This window comes from Mustela lutreola, chromosome 15 (genome assembly GCF_030435805.1).
Source record: "Mustela lutreola isolate mMusLut2 chromosome 15, mMusLut2.pri, whole genome shotgun sequence".
NCBI lineage: Eukaryota > Metazoa > Chordata > Mammalia > Carnivora > Mustelidae > Mustela > Mustela lutreola.
In genome coordinates, this window is record NC_081304.1 from 3,679,154 (window position 1) to 3,693,620 (window position 14,467).

Genomic DNA, 14,467 nt, shown 5'->3' on the forward strand with positions numbered 1-14,467 from the left:
AGGAGGGCAGAAGCGCCTGTCCCCTTCCCGAGAGCCAACAGTCTAAAACGCTCTGGCTAACACGGCAGACCCCCAGGGCCGCCAAGCGGATTTCGAGCGACGTGCAGCTGGTTCCATCTCGACTTTTTCGGCCCCACGGCCGCAGCTCGGCAGAGGCCCCGGCGGCGCCTGGCAGAACTGCAGCGCCAGGATACGGGCCTGATTCGGACGAGGGGCTTGGTCTGGGTTCTGGCCTGAAAAGCCCTTTGCTCCAGGGAAATGTTGTGGAGAAGCACGTATCAAGGGCCGAAGCACCTTCTCTAAGGGCCCAGCATGGCCCCTGGAAGGATGCTGTGGCGGGCGGCCGGGCCCGCCTGAGACCCGCCGGACCCTGGGGCCCTGGGCGGAGGCTAGAAACCACAGCGGCTGAGGTACTCGGCCCACACGCTGCCCTGAGAATCTGGGGCCCCTCCTAGGCTCTCCAGATTCTAGGGGTAGGGGAGCAGTCCTTCCCAAGGAGCCAGAGGACAAGATGATGGGCACACTCTCACCCTGAAGGGCCGGCAGAGCAGGCCCGGAGGCCCCGCGCACCCCGCCCCGGCCCGCCCGCACACCGAGCACCCGGACTCGTACCCGAGGAGTAAGAGCTGGTCCAGCCGAGGGGACTGGCTCCCCAGGTGGAGGAAGGCTTGGGATTGGCTAACCCTGGAGGTGGCCTTGTGGGGGCAGCAGTGCTTCTGGGCACCTTCCACAGCTCGTGAGACAGAGAGGCTTGTGTGTGGGAGGCAGGGCCGGAGGACCACGTCGATTTGATGTCTGACAGTTTACCTAGAAAGGCAGGGAGACAGAGCACAGGGGTTCTGGAGATCGGAAGAAGTCACCGCAGTGTGTGGAGAAGTGTGCAAGGCGCTCTCCGGCACCAGCAGACCATGGGGATGGACAGGAAACGCCGAGAACACGGGGGTGTGTGCGCTTTTGGATTCCTGCCTAAAGACTGACCACCGGCCTGTGCCCAGTGCCCTGGGGAGGCCTTGCCGGGAGGCTGATGCTGAATTCGCTGACTGTGCCAGAACCAAGTTTGCCACTGAGGAAACAGCATTTTTGCAGTTCGAGGTTAAAATGAACCACTGACATCTTCTATTGGGATAAGCTTATAATGGAACATATTAATTGAGGACAAAAGCCTAATGTGTAGATCCTTTACACCATTCCTTTAGCGACCAGTCCCTTTTCAAGGCAATGCCCCCTGACAACCCACAGCTTTGAGATGAGGCTGCTGGGCCGCACGGTGGAAACGGACGCGTGGGGCCCAGCAGCTGGGGGCTGAGTGTTTGGCATCTTAGTACCTCCACAGGGTGCAGAGTGTCTGAAGGCTCTTTGGGAGTAAAAAACCCAACTGGTAACGACTCCGAACAGCTTCTCTTGCACGCAGGCCTCAGCTGGGAGGTGCGCACAGCTGGACGTCTGCTAGGCCCGCCTCACCTGCCCAGCATGACCGAACGGGAAGTGCTGGCGACAGAGTGGTTGCTGTCACGGTGGTGCTAGCATAGCACGGCAGCGACCAGGCCACCAGACCCTGGTGGAGCTCCCCTCCACCCCTAGCCACTAGGACTTCAAGCAAACAAACAAACACTAATCTTAGCAAAGGTGTCATTGGTCAGAAAAGCAAGAATGCTATAAAAACGGCTGGAGGTACAGGGAAATTAGACTCTGCCCCTTCTCTTCAGCTACACGATCACAGAAGTATTAGAGGTCTACATACGTCTCCTATGTAAACATCAGGAAGAATAAACAGAAGGAATGACATAATCCAGAAACTCTTTGTTTTCGGTAAGATGCTGAACTACATGTTGAATCACTACATTCGTACCTGAGACCGCGTGCTCACACACTGGGGTCAAACTAAAATAATCGACTGACTACGGGGAGGGAAGGAGAAGGGCCGCACCGAATCACAATGGCCTTCTTGCCCAGGGACCGGTGCTAGAGGGATTCCGACGGCCTCCTCACACGGATTCAAAAAGGACTGAATGACAAGATTTGAAGGAATACAGAAGTACACTGGAGAAGTCTGTAAACAACATTCCGTCTGTAAGATGTCTGTCTACTTACAAACCTGACACACATCTTGTTAGCGTCTGGGCCTGCATCTCTGTATATCCTTGTCTTGAAATTTTTTGGTTCAGATTCCCCTCAAGTTTTTATGACAAACACTTCTCAGTTCTCCTCTAAGCCTAAACAAAATGTCTTAGACCAAAAACTTCTAAAAGCCTAGGGTAACAGAGAAGGTGACAGGCGGGAAGGGGCCACATTTTCTGGGACCTACTCATTTCCCTCATCGAAGTCCCGGCGGGGGCCGCCTGCTCGCGCTGCAGCCCTGAGCCCCCCTCATGCTGCAGCCACGGTGCGGGGGGACGCGAGGGAGCAGGTCCGTGGAAGCAGATGTGCCCCGGCCTACAGCCACGTGCCTTGCACGACCACCCCGCAGAGGCGATGTCCCCGTTCCTGCTTCACACGGCAGGGGGCAGGGGTGCCCAGGCCCCCTCTCCACCACACCGCACGGCCCCCCAGCTCCAGGGCGAGCGGGCAGACGTCAGGAGAAGCCAGTGCGTACCGTACCTGCAATGCTGGGCGCGGGCGCGATGCTGCTGAAAGAGCGACCGTAGCCGGAGGCACTGAGCGGCCAGGCACTCGAGGAAGGCAGCGCGGCACTCTGAGATGACGGTGGGGAGGACCCTGCGGAAGCACACACAGCGCTGAGAGAGGCGGGTGGCGGGCGCTGGGGCAGCCCTGAGCCAGGCGGTGTGACCGTGCCGCCCACCGAGAGGGAGGCTCTCCAGAGGGGCTGGTTGTGGCCAGGGAGTTGACCATATAGGTGTGACATGGTCAGGACCATGGCCAGGGTGGACAGACCCTTGGGTCCCAGGGCCCAGGAGGCAGTGGCAGCCTCTCAGGGGCAGGGTCTGCAGGCACAGGAGAAGAGGGTTGGTGGCAGAATGCCAAGAACGCCGCGCAGGACGTGAACTGACCGCGCGGACTCCCTCCCACGTAGGCTAAGACTCACAGTCCAGGGCACTCCCCATCTTTTCCCACCTCAAACAATATCCACCAAATCAAAAACCATGAAACTCTAAGCTTTTTGCTATATATTTTACCGTAGAAAGACCAGCACTTCATTCTGACTCAGAATGTCTCAGGTGTCCACTAGGTCCTGTCTGAGCCTCTCCCTGGTGACACAGGCATGAGGCAGAACCTTGTGTGGGGCACTGGAGGACTGTTCCCCCAACCACAGCCCCTCCTGTGAAAACACTTGCTAGTGCCCCGGGAGGGAGGCTGTTGGGGGCGGGTGGTGGCCGCCCCTGTGCAGTTCCCTGCTGCCCGGCGGCTCCAGGTCACCCTCCGCCAGGATTCTCTGAGAGCAGGAAGGTGGGGAACAAGCAGTGCTGACAGTCTGGGTTAGAGCAGAACAGAATCTGAGCTCCTCTGATTCAGAAAGTTATTCCACCAGTGTGTGGAAGCTGGTGGGGTGGGGACATGAGCACGTGACAGTCTGCTTGTCACATTTACTTCCACAAATAGAATCTCACAAGACATGGAAGCCAGATGCAGGTGCCCACGTGGGCTGGTGCGCTGACTAACCCCAGAGGTATACGCTTCACAGAGATGACCGGGCACGGGGCACCTGTCAGACTTGTGCAGTGTGCAACCTGCAGAGCTGTCCACAGCTGCCCTACTGTGATCAACCTCTTTAGAATGAGAGCACGAAAACTCACGAACATTAAAACTGACTTGTAATCTGCAGATTAATATCAAATCAGAACTTAATGTCAATGGCAGTAAATGAAAAACAAAAATGCAAATTAGAAAGCAACACCCAGTATAGTAGATACTCAACAGAAGAAAATAGAGAATTACGTATGAGAACATGTAAAATAAGTCAGTATCAAGAGCTTAATAGCTATTCTCCCTGTTCTCCGTCTAGGGCATGTTTTTTTTAATTTTCATTCTCTCTGGACTTTAGGTCAAGCTGTTTAGTCAAAACTACAATAGCTGGGGGGCGGGGGGAGGTGCCCAGTGGGTTCAGTCGGTGAAACATGTGACTCTTGATCTTGGGGTTGTGGGTTCAAGCCCCATGCTGGCTGCAGAGAGGACTTAAAAATTAAACAAACAAACAAACCAACAAAAAACCTGGGGCGCTTGGCTGGCTCAGTCTGGGGAGCAAGTGACTCTTGATATCCGGGTCATGAGTTCAAGCCCCATGTTGGGTGTGGGGCCTACTTCAAAAAACAAAAACAAAAACAAAAAACAACCAAAAACAAACTATAAAGAAGTATGATGACATTTGTGGCTCGGTCCCTGAGCAAGGTCAGTCAAAGGGGCTGCCTGGAAGCTGACGGTGTGTAGGGAGCAGCACATTGCGCTCTGGAGAGAGGTGGGGGCGAGGTCCGGCCTCTGCAGCTTGGCTGTGCTGCGCTGGGGCAGTGGCATGATCACGTGCCCAGGGCTACATTAAGAGAAGTTCTGTATGTTCTCCTTCTCCCAAACACAAACCACGAGGGCACAGGAGCAGAGGAGCAAGGGCTCCCCAGGGCTTGCAGAAGGGGCCTGGCAGGAGCGGTCCAAGACCCGCCCCTGTCAGCCCCCGCAGTCACATGGCATCACATAAAGCTTCGAGGTGCCCAGGTTGGACGGCTGCCTGCCTCTTTACCCTGGAGCCGGAGAGCCCACTTTCTCATCTGATCCTGACGCCAGGACCTCGGTCACTTCTAGATGCCCTTCTGCCTGCTCTGCCTCAGCTGCTCTGGACGGGAGGACGGCCGTTAGGGCCTGCCCGCAGAATTCACCTCCTCCATGTCACCTTCGTCCCGTCACTGCACACTTGTGTGAACGTGGAGGTCACCACAATGCTCCAGAGGCCACTCGAGGGCCATGGGACCACTGGAGGACCCATGGGGCACTGGCACGAAGCTCTGTGCGACGCCAAGCAACCTTGACACTTTCCGAGGTCTCTCAGTACCCGGGTCAGGGCTGCCCCTTCACACCTGCCCACCATCCTCAAAATCCACCGACGGACAGTCGTCCCAGGACACAACCCTCCTGCCACACTCAGGGCGACAAGCACTGAGGGCCGAGTTGGACTTCTGGATGGTGCCAGTCTGACTACCCGAGTGGCCTTATCGGGGATGAGCGTCCACGGCCGGCCTGCTATTCCCTCCCACTCTCCGGACATCGGCGCTGCCACCGTATCAGCGTCACCCTTTTGGCATCGCACCTCAGAGCTGCACAGATGCTTCCAATGGCCCAGCCAGCTGCTCTCTGCCACCCCCTGGAAGCTTGAGTCTGACACAGCGAGCACCCAGAACTAGCACCCCGAGTTGCGCCTGGAACACAGCACTGGGGGCGGATTTCAGTCTTTCTATCAGACTTTGTGGAAGGAAACAGACTGAGGTGGAAGCCTTCCTCTTCCAATTCACCTGTAGTTTAAACAGATTTCAGGTGGGAGCTTTTTCTGAGCAGCTGCATGTGTAGTATTGGGATCTTACAGCACCGCGGTCAGAAACAAGGTGTTACTAGGCCAGGAAATCAAGCTCCATTTCACCATCAGCACTACCTCCAGATGCTGAGAAGTGTCTCTAGGTGTGTGTCACAGCGTCCCTGCCCCACAGCCCGCACGCCACCCCGGTGCCCCCAGATGTGCACAGGAGGCCCTCTGTGCTGGGCTGCCGGCGGCCGCTGTCCTCACCCGCACTCTTGAGGAGGTAGCGGTTGACGTCCTGGATGGTGGTATTGATAGTGGGCCCGGTGGGGACACTTCCAGGAGTGACATCGGGGTCGTTCTCGGGGTCTATATTCTGAAGTCCTTTCCATGGAACTCCAGGATGGAATTCTAGAAAATGACGAACAAAATGGAAATCAAAACACGAGTACTATAATATCTTCACATTCCTTCATGGTAATTTATGAAAATTCTTATGATCCGCTAGTTACAATAGGAGACCCATCCTAGACTTTCAGGAAACCATCGATCCTCTGGCACAAGCAGAAGCAGGGATCACAGCTGCCACATTGACCGTGTTCAGACAGTGTGGAGTCTAGAACAGTCTGGCCAGATGCAACATAGCATCCATTTTCCTTCCACTCCCCTCACTGAACCAAGGGACTACAGGAAGGTGCCAGGAGCTAACCACTTCCCAAATCTGCGTGAATTTCCAGTGGAAAAGCCATAGCTGTGGGGTTCCTGTTTCCAGGACTCCTAGAGCTCAGGTCCTGGCTTCTCCCAAGCAGAAGCGCTCTCCTCAGGCTTGGGGCAGTTCTGACGTGCGGCTGGGCAGACGTGTTGCACGCTCTCACCTGGGGGCCAGTTGATGCTGGAGCCGTTGGAGATTTTGTCACTGTCAGATTTGGCACGCGACCAGCTATGGGGGACAGCTACAGGAGGACTGGCTGGTGACTCACTATTCGGGATTAAGTCATACCGGCCATAGGAGTCGTCAATGGAGGACTTCGCTGGAGGCCCGATGCTTAGACCTCCAGGGATAGCACCTGAGGGGACAGCGGGAGACAAAGAGCTGAGTGAACAGGGGAGCCCCTGCGTCCTCACTTCTAAGCACCAGGCCCCGCCCCCTCCAGACGCACACAGACCATCACACATAGTTTGTCCTGCGCTTGCTAAGAATAAGTGACTACTTTGGTGAGCCCCAACTTCGTCTGTAAAGACTGAAATTCTTTTTATTCTTTAAAGATTGTATTTTTAAGTGCTCTCTACCTTAATGTGGGGCTCAAGCTCACAACTGTGAGACCCCAAGTCACATGCTCCACCAACTGAGCCAGCCAGGCGCCCCAAGACCAAAACTCCTTCAGAACCATTTTAGTTTGCCAAGTGAGAAATCGTGGCAAAACACAAACCCATACAAATGAGAGCGGGCCTGTGCCTTTCTGGGGCCCAGCTTCTGAGTCTCTGTGTTTAGCGACGGACTCTGGGGTTGCGTGCGCCCTGCTCGCCCTCCCTCTGGACGGACAAGCTGGGCATGTGACCACAGGGCCCTTATCTTCTTCTGGAGTGGACCGGCCCACCATGGGCGACCGCGCTCTCCTGCCATGGAAAGCGCCCAGGTAGCCCATGATGATTCTCTTGTAGAATTAACAGGAAAAATTTTATTTTTCCTTTTAGAATCAAGAGAGAATCAGAAAGCTATGATATCTCCTCTGCTATTCGTGCTGTCAGGAAACAGGGAGCTAAAGTCAAGCTTACTAGTAGGGTTGCTGCCTTCAGGTTTCGGCACTTCTGCTTCTTCCTTTTTTCTACGCATTTGCTTTTCTATTGTGTTTTACCATTTTATTGAGAAAAATTTCTTCTCAGTAGACCAGTTTTTTGTGGAAGAGTACACATAAAAACTAAAACATCTGCAGGCCGCAACCGACATTGTTTGCTGCTCTGGGGCACGTTCAACTCCTTCCTGGTTTGTAGCAAAGATCCGGAGGCTGCGGTTTCGGGGGCTTTGACCATGGGCTAGCTGGGATCTCACACACTCTGGGGTGGAACGGAAGGGTCCATTCTACTGGAATTCTTAGGCAAGAGCTGCAGTGTGTGTAGTAACACGAGCATGTCTACAACCGGACCGTCGGCCCGCATGGCAGGAGCGACCGGACCCCAGGCACCCCGGCTCACACATACCATGCTTGCTGGGGTTCTGATCGAGGGGAGAAGCAGCACCGGGTAAGTTGTCCATCGGGTTGGGGTGTGTCCACTGAGGGAGGCGTGACTGGGACTGAGACGGGTCCTTTACCGACAAGCCACCAGTCATGTCCATGCTGTTGACATTCATGTTTGGGTTCAGTCCAGCTAAGGATAAAAATGCTATTAGGACACGCCTGCTCTTCCTCAAAGTTTTATTACATTCCAAAGCTCTCCTGGAGAATCAATCCAAGTCTTAACTCATGGCCACATACTTAACTCTAACTTTTAATGCTCATAAAAAGAAAAGCTTTTTGTCTTTTTTACGACACATATTTCCAGGGGATTATTCCCGAATTAAGGTGAAATGGCAACGAATATTCTCTGGTTAAGACCGATGATGCTCTTCAGCTCGGTTGTCTCAGAGCAAAACATGGTCCTGCCGCTCCTCAGCACGCACAGGAAGCAGGGCAAGTCCAGACAATTAGGCAAATCTTTTCTGATCTTAGGATACCTCAGGGAAACTCAGCAGATGAACACAACTCCTTCAGAGCTCTGGACAGTGTTCTGAGGTACCAGTACAGGCTGGCGGGGGTCATTCAATGCCACCTCTAGTGATCTTACTTTACAAAAGTCTTCCGGAGTCTATAAACCAAATATCAAACTCCTTTTAAGGACACGACCTATTGGAGGGCGTGGCAGGGCTGCCATCTGCCCCTCGCTGGAACAGCAGCCAATCCCGGCCTTTCCTTTTTATAGCTAAAACCACATGCTGCTGCATCTGGCCACACTGTGCCAGGTTACTGAAGGGCGAGGAGGATGAGAAAGACTGCCCGGTGGGGACACCAGTTGCGAGCGGGACGGAATGCTCGGCTGGCGGAGAGTAACGGGCAGGTGTGCACCCCAGGATTCACAGACCATCATCTTGGTACGTTGGTCAAAGTGCATCTCTACTCGTAAGCAAGGTATTGAACAGGTTTGTTCCTGACTTTAAATCTGTGTCTGCAAGGGGCGCCTGGGTGGCTCAGTGGGTTAAGCCTCTGCCTTCAGCTCAGGTCATGGTCTCAGGGTCCTGGGATCGAGCCCTGAATCGGGCTCTCTGCTCTGCAGGGAGCCTGCTTCCTCCTCTCTCAGCCCGCCTCTCTGCCTACTTGTGATCTCTGTCAAATAAATAAATAAATGAAATCTTAAAAAAAAAAAGAAACCTGTGTCTGCAAACTCCAATGCCTACATGGGCCAAGTGGCTGAGAAGTGGGCCTGGTGGGGACATTGCTTGTCCCACCTAGAGTGCCAGCGGCTGGTGTCAGCCTGTGACAGCCACGTGGAAGGCAAACCCCACGGAGCCATTTTATTTTATTTATTTTATTAAATATATATTTTTAAGATTTTATTTATTTACTTGACAGAGATCACAAGCAGGCAGAGAGGCAGACAGAGAGAGAGAGGGGGAAGCAGACCCTCCGCTGAGCAGGAAGTCCAACCCGGGGCTTGATCCCAGGACCCTGAGATCACCACCCGAGCTGAAGGCAGAGGCTTAACCCACTGAGCCACCCAGGCGCCCCATGGAGTCATTTTAAATGAAGCCAGAAGTTACTGTTATTTGAAGATTTTTAAATGTTGACAACACACACACACACACACACACACACTTTGCAGATGAAACACAGCACCTGTGCAGGTGAGGCAGCCAGCGGCTGCCTGTGTGAGGTTGGCACGGACAGCAATCTTCGCTTCCATTTTGCACTGACCTAGTCGGGTGAGGGGACCGCGAGGCTGGGTTCCAGCCTGAGCTTCAAAGTTTTGGGTCTGCACCCATCTCCGCAGCATGCCCGCTCACCTGTGGACCCCCGCCACGAGTCGGCACGACCACCCGGGGCCCGCCCTGTCCGGCCAGGCTCTGGTCACCGAGGCCCTGCTCATCTGAGATCCGAGTTCAGCCCCTACTGTGGGTCTTTGCTTCGCCACTCAAGGGGAGCACGAGCTCTTCCCTCCCTGTAGCACTGCCTACGAAGGCTGTTTTTCATGATTCTACCCCTGGTCTTCCCATGTGGATGACAAGTTCCAGCAGTCAAGAGACAACAAAGCGAGGAGAAGGAAGGTGCGTGGGAAGGACGGTGGGCGGGGCTACAACCACTGACGAAAAATGCCAAGAACCAAGCAGAGAGGCCATCTTACAGGCTACGTTTCTTATACTGGATTCGCTACTTCTTTTTCTCCTACAATTTTTATTTGTTTGTTAGAGAGAGAGAGAGAGAGAGAGAGAGCGCACGTGAGCACACAAGCAGGGGGCACAGCAGAGGCAGAGGGAGAAGCGGACCACCACTGAGCAGGCTTGATCCTAGGACGCTGGGATCAGGACCAGAGCTGAAGGCAGACACTTAACGGGCTGAGCCACCAGGTGCGCCTGATTAGCTATTTCTTTTCTTTTCTTTCTTTTTTTTCTCTTATATTTTATTTTTAGTAATCTCTACAGTCAGCGTGGGGCTTAAACTCACAATTAAACTCACAACCCGGAGATCAGGAGTCAGTCATATGCTCTACCGACTGAGCCAGCCAGGCGTCCTACTATAGATTTTCAGTAAGTTTGTAAGTTTAATGTGAGTATCATAAAATAGTATCAAAATTATTTTTCATCTAATTTTGAAGAGCCACTGTACTAGTTCTTTCATTTGTGCTAAGGAAAAACCTCTAAGAATACAGACTATTGTAGTCTGCTCTCCAAAAACTGGTTGAGAGGCCAGATGCCTCCAGGAAGCTGCAGCGGAAGCACTGAGGGCGCCAGACAACGGAACCTGCCTCTGAAAGGGCCTGAAACAAGACGTGCTTCAGTCTGGGTCGTGTCTCACAAAGGGCTGGCGGCACGCGGCACTGTCCTGCGAACTTCTTGTGTCATCTTACTTAATCTTTAAAGGACCCCAGGCGGTAACTATCCCCAGTTTAAATGGGGAATTGAGACAGTCAGTCGGGCAAGTCACGCAAGGAAGTGCTGAGCTGGCCCTGGTAGAGCTGGGACTCGGCGTGGCGGGCCACCTCCCGAGCCGGCCTCGGCCACCAAACTGTCCTCCCATGTGCACGTAAGGGCTGGGAGCATGGGGCCACGAGAAGGGAGGGATGACCACAGTCAGCACCCACCAGGTTCCTACTAAGGACAGACCACAGTGACTGCATGTCAAGGAGAACATGCTTGTACGATTAGGATTTACGGCTCTTTTCAGGGCAGCATCAAGGAGAGGGACCCCATCAGCCAGTAGCACACTCACTGTCATGCATCTGACCTCTGTTCCTCTGGCTATGTGCTTCCTGGGTTACTAACTCCCTTTGTCCTGTAGCTTCACACTAACGGTCAGCTGGCAAACAAGCCTGAGGGCTGCCGCCAGGTTCTGGACCCCTTTGTCAAACTGTTTATAATCTGTTTACTGGCATGTCCCTCCCTGGGATGTTTCTTTGATCCCGCCTGTGGTTACGGAACCTATGCCCCTCCTGGCTGGCTTGCAGGACCTGGAAGCACGAGGGAAGCCCCATGCTTTCTGCAGACCTGTGGGTTTCATGTGCTGAGCATGTGTCCTACAGGTCAGGGGTCAACGCATACAGGCTGACTTGGTGGATTACACAAACCGTCTTTTACACTGCAGAACCTGGATGGGCCACCACTGGTTTCCAAGAAGTACCTGATTCATAAAAATCTAAACACGTTTACCAGTAAAACCATCACAAGCTTGTCCCTGCAGTTAGGTTGGGGGACGGTGGCCGCTGAAGAGGAGGAAAGGGGGAACAATGCAAACTGAGGGAATTCCAGCACTTTCGCTGGTGCTACTTTAAAAGACTTTAGGCCAGAGCTATGTACGGCCGAAGCAGAACTTCGCTCTGCAGGAGACGGCCGGTGTGGCTCCCTCAGCAGGAAGCCGGGGACAGTGTGCGGGCCCGCCCCGTGGGGACTCACCGAGAGGGTAAGGAGCGAAGGTGCTGGGTGAAGCCTGCGGCTCTTTGGTCTGCAGGTCAGGCAGGCCGGGGGCCTGGGAGTGCGGGGGGAAGCTGTCCATGGCCGATTTGCCTGCAGAGGGATGCAGAGGCAGGTGCGGCGGCGGCGGCGGCTTCACGAGCAGGGCCTGGGCCAGCTGGCGCTGGTGCTGCTGGATCTGCTGCTGCAGGTTCGTGATTGTGCGCGCGACCTGGCGGCGGACACGCGAGTTGGAAAAGGCGTGCAAGCGGCCCCAGTCTCTGCTGGCTGGACCCGCCTGTTCCCAAGCTAAGATGCCCCCGAGATGGCAAGAGGAAAGTCAACCACGGAACAGTTTGCCATCTAGCATCATGCGCTCAGGGACGGTGGGCACTGGCGAGGGCAGCCACATGCCCCGAGATACCTACTTGCTGCTCCTGTTGTCTCATGGGTCCGGAAACATTACGCTGAGCCTGTAGCATCTGCTGCTGGATTTGTAAACGTTGGTACGCCTGTTGACAGAGAACAGTTCAAATACTGTAGGAGGCCATTGACAGACGGTTCAACTTTTGTGTATTAAAAAGAGAGGAAGAGAGAAAGCAACCAAGATTCTTGGCCCCCTTACTATACTGTGGTTTAAGTATTCCATGAGGGTAGGGATGCCTGGGTGGCTCAGTTGGTTAAGCAGCTGCCTTCAGCTGAGGTCATGATCCCAGCATCCTGGGATTGAGTCCCACATCGGGCTCCTTGCTCAGCAGGGAGCCTGCCTCTCCCTTTGCCTCTGCCTGCCATTCTGTCTGCCTGTGCTTGCTCTCTCTCCCTCTCTCTCTGATAAATAAATCTTAAAAAAACAAAAAAGTATTCCATGAGGGAGAAGCCTTTTTAAAAGGAGAAATGTCTTTCCCAAACCCTTCCAGCACACAGATTTTCAAAAGTAGTTCAGTCAGTCAGTACCCCTGCTTAGTGTAGGTAATGAGATTTCTTAGCAAATATTTTTCTTTCTTCTTTCTTTTAAAAAATGATTTTATTTATTTTGAGAGACTCAGCAAGAGAGGGAGCACAAGCAGGGGGAGTGGCAGAGGGAGAAGCAGGCTTCCCGCCAAGCAGGGAGCCCGATGTGCGGCTTGATCCCAGGACCCTGGGATGATGACGTAAGCTGAAGGCAGGCACTTAATGACTGAGCTACCCAGGTGCCCCAGCAAGTATTTTTCAGTTAATGAAGAGATCAAAATTCTTCTGCTCAAATCTTATAAGCTAAAAGTAAAAAGAAGTGATGGGACAACGAAAAACTATTGATTCTTATGGTGACCTGGATGAAAGTCGTCCAGAATGGCTCGGAGGCTGGTACAAGAGCAGTGGCTCGCCCCCCCAGACAATCAGAACAACATGCTCGAGGCTCGAGTGCTGGGGGCCACGTGATGCTCCCCCACCACAGGCCCCGGCCCAGCCAGCAGGCACAAGGGGGCATGAGCCCCTCCCACACAGCCATGCAGAAAGTTCCATCATCCCGTCACTTCGAAATGCTGGCTGCCTATCGTACCCTGTTTTCTGAGGACATTTTTTTTTTTTTAAAGATTTATTTATTTGACAGACAGAGATCACAAGCAGGCAGAAAGGCAGGCAGAGCAGGCTCCCCACTGAGCAGAGAACCTGATGTGGGGCTCAATCCCAGGACCCTGAGACCATGACCTGAGCTGAAGGCAGCTTAAACCACTGAGCCACCCAGGCACCCCATAAATGGATTTTTTAGGACATGTTTAGCAAGCGGATTTATTAAAACAGGATCCACATAAAGGTAGGGACTGTACTATTAGAAATGTCTCGTTAATCTGTAAGTTATAGGGAGATAAAATACTCTACTTAAGTGAATCCTTAAAGGTCTAAAACTCAACCTCAGGATACACCAAAATTTCATTTTACCAATTATTTTGAAAATAAAAATTAAGAACAGTAAGCCCTGTTTGTAAAACAGAACATACTTAACATAATTCAAGATTTTCTTGCCTTTTCTGCTGTCTTTCCACGCCGCCATCGTGGCACACATGAATGTCCCGGCGGCTGCTCTCAAGAGCACCAACAAGGCTGAAGCGAGAGGCACAGGCCGGGTTCCAATGTCTCTGTCAGGTTTTTAGTAGTGAGCAGGGCTTGGGGCTCTACTTACTGGAAAACCGGCCCTTCGGACTGGTTAGACATAGCCTAACAGCCAGTGCGGGTTATGGGACTGACAGGGCCTGGGGCTCTCCTGTAAGGAAAGCTTCGGCATCAATGCTTTAGTATCAGCGGCCTGTTTCCTTCCCTAATGATTCCTGGTCCTTTTCTTTTTTTTTTTTTTTTTTCCTTATTTTTAAAAGATTTTTATTTATTTATTTGAGAGAGTGAGAGAGAGCATGTGAGGGGAGAAGGTCAGAGGGAGAAGCAGACTCCCTGTGGAGCTGGGAGCCCGATGTGGGACTCGATCCTAGGAGTCTGGGATCATGACCCGGGCCAAAGGCAGATGCTTAACCCACTGAGCCACCCAGGCGCCCCAATTCCTGGTCCTTTTCAAGGAGATGAAGTTGTTGAACAAGACTTCGAAAGAAAGTAGGTGTCAGCATATTGCAGAAAGGTCCTTCAGTGTATATGACCAGGACGAATCTAGAGATGGTACAGTGATATGGCATTTTATGTTAAGAGCAGTAAGATTCTTGCAGCACCTGGTGGCTCAGTGGGTTAAGCCTCTGCCTTCGGCTTGGGTCATAGTCCCAGAGTCCTGGGATCGAGCTCCACATCGGGCTTTCTGCTCAGTGGGGAGCCTGCTTCCTCCTCTCTCTCTGCCTGCCTCTCTGCCTGCTTGTGGTCTCTCTCTCTCTGTCAAATAAATAAAATCTTAAAAAAAA

The 14,467-nt window shown here is 53.2% G+C and overlaps 1 protein-coding gene across 5 annotated transcripts in view; it reads right to left on the bottom strand.

The window, feature by feature from the left end:
- The window catches only part of TNRC6C (trinucleotide repeat containing adaptor 6C), a 148,539-nt gene that overhangs the window by 7,566 nt on the left and 126,506 nt on the right, over positions 1 to 14,467 (bottom strand). For all 5 annotated transcript variants that reach the window (XM_059150447.1, XM_059150450.1, XM_059150449.1 and 2 more), the window contains 7 exons: positions 12,020 to 12,103; positions 11,595 to 11,823; positions 7,655 to 7,822; positions 6,331 to 6,522; positions 5,723 to 5,866; positions 2,599 to 2,715; positions 613 to 807 (listed from right to left, as the gene is read on the bottom strand). In XM_059150447.1, the coding sequence (XP_059006430.1) occupies positions 613 to 807; positions 2,599 to 2,715; positions 5,723 to 5,866; positions 6,331 to 6,522; positions 7,655 to 7,822; positions 11,595 to 11,823; positions 12,020 to 12,103 (1,129 nt within the window). The remainder of the gene's footprint in view (positions 1 to 612; positions 808 to 2,598; positions 2,716 to 5,722; positions 5,867 to 6,330; positions 6,523 to 7,654; positions 7,823 to 11,594; positions 11,824 to 12,019; positions 12,104 to 14,467) is intronic.